General features: G+C 36.1%; 1 protein-coding gene across 1 annotated transcript; it reads right to left on the reverse strand.

Annotated features, from left to right (window-relative positions):
• Positions 1–1,706: 1,706 nt before the first annotated feature.
• LOC110416740 (mitogen-activated protein kinase homolog NTF3) lies at positions 1,707–5,020 on the reverse strand. Its single transcript, XM_021428805.2, has 3 exons — positions 4,521–5,020; positions 3,809–4,277; positions 1,707–2,793 (listed from the first exon to the last, which is right to left on the reverse strand). Exons 2-3 carry the CDS (start codon positions 4,229–4,231, stop codon positions 2,098–2,100), a joined length of 1,119 nt encoding a protein of 372 aa, XP_021284480.1. The 5' UTR covers positions 4,232–4,277; positions 4,521–5,020; the 3' UTR covers positions 1,707–2,097.
• Between the last annotated feature and the right edge of the window lie 1,217 nt (positions 5,021–6,237).

The raw sequence follows: 6,237 nt of genomic DNA on the forward strand, positions 1-6,237 counted from the left end.
CAAAGAAAGAACTAGCATGATATTAGATATATGTAACAATTAACAAGAAGATGATTATTACAGCATTTTCCAAATTATCCCATTTGCCGCAATAAGGAAAAGGACGTAGTAGACTAATTCACTAGGTGGATAAACAACTCTGTCTGCTGGAACCAAGATTTTCATGAGAAAAGTCAAAATCTACATGGAAGCATATACAAGGTACCTGGTCATATTGGGAATGGGAACCCAAAAATCAATTCCTTTTTTTAATTTGAATTGTCATAACTCGAGAAAAGAATACGGATTTTTATATGGGGGAATCACATTCTAAGTGTTCCTATAAATAATATTCTGCTAATTCACACATCCAACCTGTCAATCAAGGCAGTCGAAAACCCCAAAAAGCCACACCCAAAGTAGTCTAAAACAAGCCCGCTGTTTTCTAGATGTAGGCATGTGAAACTGTACCTGGAAAAAAAAAAAAACAAAAGGGCTGCAGAAGCTGACAAAGAATCCCATAAACTTTGACCCTTTTAAGAGTTAAATCTTATCATATCCGCATCTGCTTAATTTTGCCCAGCAAATTCCCGTACATATCGCAGAAACCTTTGGTTCATATAGGCTCATAGCTGTTTTTATTTTATTACCCCAATTTCCCACTCATGGAGCATATGCCATTTGATTTGTTTCATGTTCTTTCATCATATTTTTTAAGGCAAAAAATACCCAATTAAGGGTTCATAAAGAAGATTAATATGTAAACAAGTTGGCAAAAGAATATCAATCAATCAGCAGTTTGATGCTCTGTGTTTTTTTAGTGATCCGATCTGATCTTTTACCAGCTTAACTGAGTTCTTCCAAATAACCATGTGTACATTGTCAAAGAAACAAAGAATGTGACACTGAAAAGTATTACACGTGAAGTGCCCCTTAACCACAATAATGATTTGCAGATCAAATAATGATTTGCAGATCTCCTCTGTTTCTTTCTAGTCTCTAGACTCTAAGCTACTACTAGAATACTTCAGATGATTCTTTACTGCAATAATTTGAAGTGCCCCTCAACCACAAGAACAGGGAAAGGTGCGGGTAAGTGGAGCCAAGTTGGAAGGGATGGGTCCCGCCGTAAAAGCACAGCTTGTACAAAAACAAAGCTCAAGCAGCCACTGGAAAGGCAGCAGCACGCGGGCGGGGACTGGGGAGGAGGAGACCAGCATATCAAAAGTGGACCCGTCTCCTGCTCAAGGTTTTTGTCCAAATCTATCTTAAAAAACACAGACGCAGGGACAAAGTAAACAAATTGGCTGACCTTAGCCTGCTTGACCAGCCCTTCTCCCAATTTCCATCTTCCCCAGGATGTACATGTGATAATGTGGGCCTCATTATCTTAAATGGTTTATCCTTTCTCGTCGGATAACATGTTCAGGCTTAAATACCGGACAAATGGCATAAGAACATAGCACTAGGCCGACAGATGATCAGACCACAATGACATTGACTCCAGCCCCGGATATCGGGCCGCGGTTTTGGTAGCTTTGGGTAGTTGGGTTGGGTTCGATCCCCTTAATCATTTTCGAAGTTGTCCAATCCAATGTTCAGAAGTGGTTATCAGAACAGAAAAAATACAGTACCTCATATTCTCATAAACCCCTTTAAGCCATGCTTCTCCAAGAGCCATCAGCATAAGCGAGGAATTGCAGCAAGTGAAAGTTCAACAGCCAACATGGAAAGAGTATTTGCTTTCATACAAATAAATTACACTGCTGATAATGATAGTTCTTGATGTCTACACTTAATTTACATAAAAAATAAGTAAGTTCTCAGAGAGTTAGACACATACAACAGCAACCTTATGTACAAGTTTTTTCAAAAGGAAACAGGCATCTACAGTAAAGAGCTCAAGCTCCTAAACAAGCTCTTGACACAAAATTTAGTTCTATCATCAATCATCAGCGGACCACTTATACATCACATACGTTCTCCAACATTATTAAAACCATAGAGGAGTCGCAAAGACATAAATGTAACAACTAATACCACCAAAAAGGAAAACCCTGCTCGTCAGTAGTGAAACAACCTCGTAGGCTTGATTGCAGAACCAAGAAGAGGAAAAGATTAGGCGCACACCTCACCATTGGATGTAGCAGCTTCAGGATGGTAATGAAGCATTTCCTTCCACATCATCTCCCTGATCATCTCTTCACCTAAATCCTCATCTACGTCAAGGTCGATTGGCACCTGGGCTGGAGGATTGCTGTTGGGATCATACAAGGGTGCCATGTAAGGGTGTTGGAGTGCTTCAGTTACACCAATCCTTTTTGAGGGGTCAAAAAGAAGCATCTTTTGCAGTAAATCAATTGCCAAAGGATGGGCATTTGGATAGAGACGGGAAAAGGGGGTTCCAGGAGAATATGGGAGTGATTTGATGTATTTCCTTGCCTTAGAGTTATCTATAAATTCAAGATCCTCCTCCTTCTGGCTGCCAAGGATGTTGATGATAAGCTTAAGTTGGTTGAGACACTCTGTACCAGGGAAGATGGGTTTCCTGCCAAGAAGCTCTGCAAAGATGCATCCAACAGACCACACATCAATGGATGTTCCATAGTTGTCGCAGCAGAGAAGAAGCTCAGGGGCCCTGTACCAGCGAGTGACAACATACTCTGTCATGAATTGACCCTTGGCATTGCTTGTGCGTGCTAGTCCAAAGTCACAAATTTTAAGGTCACAATTTGCATTGATAAGAAGGTTTCCAGGCTTCAGGTCACGGTGGAGAATGTTTGCTGAGTGAAGATACTTCAGGCCTCGAAGCAACTGCAAGAAGAAGTATGAATTACTACCAAAAAGTACATAATTTTGTTATATTTGATTTCCTAATTACAAAAGAAGCATTAATGCAGAATTGCAGCACCTCCATCCCAACAAAATTATCTCAACTGAATCAGTATATAAAACACAGGTCAATATACGCTGGAAGTCTCTCTATGTCCAATGACTCTGATAAAGTGGCAGTCAGGCAGACACAGCTACATGGAAATATGCTTCCTAACAAAATCAATTTTGAATTACAGTATGCCAATATTAATTTGCAATATAAGATATCTATGCATAATCATACCAGACTCTGTTAGTGATGAAACTAACTATACTTACAATATCAGGCCAGTCCATTATGCTTGAAAGCTAGAATGCCTAGAACATGTTTCTCCTAAACCTATCATGAACTAGCTATCATCATGTCTGTCCCTAATTGTTGCCTAATACTGTTAAATATTAGAGATCAGTTAGCAGAAATGAACAATTTTCTCCATCAAAATGGTGCTCAGAGTTAATATAACAAGTGGACAGTGGTCCTACTCTGTGACAGGAAAATTGCTAGAAAGGTAAGCACATAAAACATCTAAACAAAATGTTATATAAGTGTACAGTGCATAATGCTATAAAATCATCATCAGGTAATGTGCTGGTAATACAAAAATCTACAACATAGCATCCAAATTGTAAATACACAAATCCAACAACTTGACCATTTAATTTCTTGCTTCTTTGTATAAACTTCGTTTAAGTGAAATGCAATGAAGTTTGATTTAAAGTTGATATCAAGGAATGCTCTGTTAATAAATCCACAACAAAATGTTTAGATCCTAAGCGCATTCATTCAATTTGGACCCTTTAGTTTCATGCTCCTTTATGTAACCTCCATTCAAGAGAAATGTAATGCCACATAGCAAGTGTACTTATCCAAATTAACCATATCATCAATCTAATAAATCAATTAACAATCTTAACAACCAAATATACATGCCTTTGCAAAGGGATTGCTAGATACCTGGAAGAGGAAATACTGACAGTGATCATCTGTAAGAGCTTGAGAAGACTTAATAATCTGATGCAAATCTGTATCCATAAGTTCGTAAACCAGATAAACATCCTTGAAGCTTCTCCTATGAATCGGCATCATGACATCTTTCAAAACAATCACATTATCATGTCTGAGATGCCTAAGTAGCTTCAATTCACGCAACGTTCTCAGCGCATCGACACGATTTTCAAAGGCATTGTGTATCTTTTTAATGGCAACTTTCTCATTGGTTTCCCGGTTCACAGAAGAGCAAACGATACCATAAGCCCCTCTACCAATAGGCTTGATGGGCACATATTTGATGTCGATTTCGAACAACGTTTGCCACATGGAATAGTAATGCTTTCCTTGGTAATGAATACCATTTGGAGGCTCAACTGGAGTTGCCATGTCCTGCTGTTACCAGAATTTTGCAAAGAAAGCCCCCCAAAAAACCCTGAAAAACGAGATTCTGTTATACACAAAACTGTGCTGAATAAGGAACAAAATGTTTCTATTTTGGTTTGACTTTTTTCATAATTACTTTCCTTATTCTTTTCAGTTAATTAGTGGAAGACGTCTACTTCATTAAACAATTAAAAGAAATTGAAAATAGTAAACAATTAAAGGAAATTGAAAAGAGAAAAAAGAGCAATAAGGCGAAAGAACACAAGGTAGAGGGAGATCTTTAATCTTTTACCTCTTTCGGAAAGTCCCAGCGATTCTTCTTTACTCCAAAATAACTGAACTTCGAATTTTCCCGCGATACAGAAGCATCACGCATCCGATACTCTCAGGCTAATCCACGTCCGAATTCATTTCAAATTTTTCCGAAACGAGAGTGAAAAAGTACTAAATCAAAGCTCCATTTTCTTCGATGAAAACCCTAATTCGAAAACGACGTCGCCAGGGACCGATCTCGATTCTGTGAACTCACGTGAAGCTCGACCGCCGAAACCTTTCACGGTCGCGAAAATTCGGAGAAGAAACACTTCCTTTTGCAACGTAATTATTTTTCTGTCAACGATGAGGTTCTATGGGATCTATTCAGGGAGGAAGATTCGTTATCTCGTCGCCATCAGAGCAAACGACGAAATCGAACAAATAATTAGGATTTTATTTTATTTTCTTAAAATTAATTTAATTATTATTTATTATTAGTAGCAGCATTATTTTGCCTTGAATAGCATTTACCAAGTGCCGGGTTTCGCTCCTGTAACGACAGCTACTGGGATAGTGGATATTTTGCAATTCATGTTGTGGGCCCGCACAGCAGTGGGCGAGGCGATCTTTCTATTAGATACAAATGAAACTGTTTGCGTACGGCGTCGTTTATGGTTTGCTGAAGCGGGAAATGATTCTGTATTGTTGAATAAACCATGGATATTCGGGACGACTGGCGCGCGAAAAGGACGTGTGGTTGAATTTGCTGACGGAAGCAGCAAGTGTAGGTGTTCCTCGCTAATTAGTTGCTTTGACTAATGATGCTAAGGCTACTGAATAGGGATTAGGTCAGTTGACGTCATATGACTAAAGTTAATTACTATGGTTTATAAAATTTAATTTTATTATTAAAATATTAAAATATCTATATTATAATAAAAATTTAAAATTTAAAATAAATTATATCAAAATAAACGCGAGTGAGAAAGTATTTAGATGCCGTGTGAACCATATCATAGTATAAAGACTTGTAAGATTTGAATTAAGAACTTTAACTTCTTTCATTTAAGAAAATAATTAATTAATACTATCCAACCATATGGAGTAATTATTTTCATAATGTGCATAATCTCTATAGTAATTACTACTATTAGTATCTAATTAATTTTTTTTGATATGACTAATAAAATTTATTAGTAATGAATTGATTTTTTTTATTTAAAAAGATGATTAATAGTATAGTTTTGATAGCGTTTGCGAGTTTATAACTGTATCTACCTATAGCATAATACACAATGTGTAGCATGTATGAATGGTATTAACTTGAAAGTCGAGGGTTCAAAATAATGATAACATATAATTAACTAATATAAATATTAAAGTAAAAAATGTAATTTCTTATGTTCGAGTTAATCATATTGATAATTAATAGTATTTTTTATGTTCAAATAAAGTTGTCACTTCTTGACTTTTAATTTAGAAAAAATTTCAAACTTTGGACTTTTTTATTTTTATGTTTATAATTGATAAAAATATAAATAAAATGTTTTTTAAAAACTTTGAATGAAGTAATTTTATTATAATTTTAAAATTTAATTAATTTAAATATTAAAGATAATAAAAGTCAAAGTTGAATAATTTTGGCCAAAACAAACTTAACAACTGATAACTACATTAAGATAAAAGAGAGTGCTATTTTGGACTATTGAGCAATTTTCAATGCAATAGTACATCTATATTATAAGCTCTCAAAA

The sequence above is a fragment of the Theobroma umbraticum genome, unplaced genomic scaffold, assembly GCF_002168275.2.
Source record: "Theobroma umbraticum cultivar Fairchild unplaced genomic scaffold, ASM216827v3 scaffold_51.0, whole genome shotgun sequence".
Classification (NCBI taxonomy): Eukaryota; Viridiplantae; Streptophyta; class Magnoliopsida; order Malvales; family Malvaceae; genus Theobroma; species Theobroma umbraticum.

Excerpts from the sequence above, each read along its gene's own strand:
- LOC110416740 (XM_021428805.2), bottom strand. The coding sequence starts at position 4,231 with ATGGCAACTCCAGTTGAGCCTCCAAATGGTATTCATTACCAAGGAAAG. Across the intron at positions 2,794-3,808 it reads GTCAGTATTTCCTCTTCCAG|TTGCTTCGAGGCCTGAAGTA; the intron begins GTATCTAGCAAT and ends TTCTTCTTGCAG.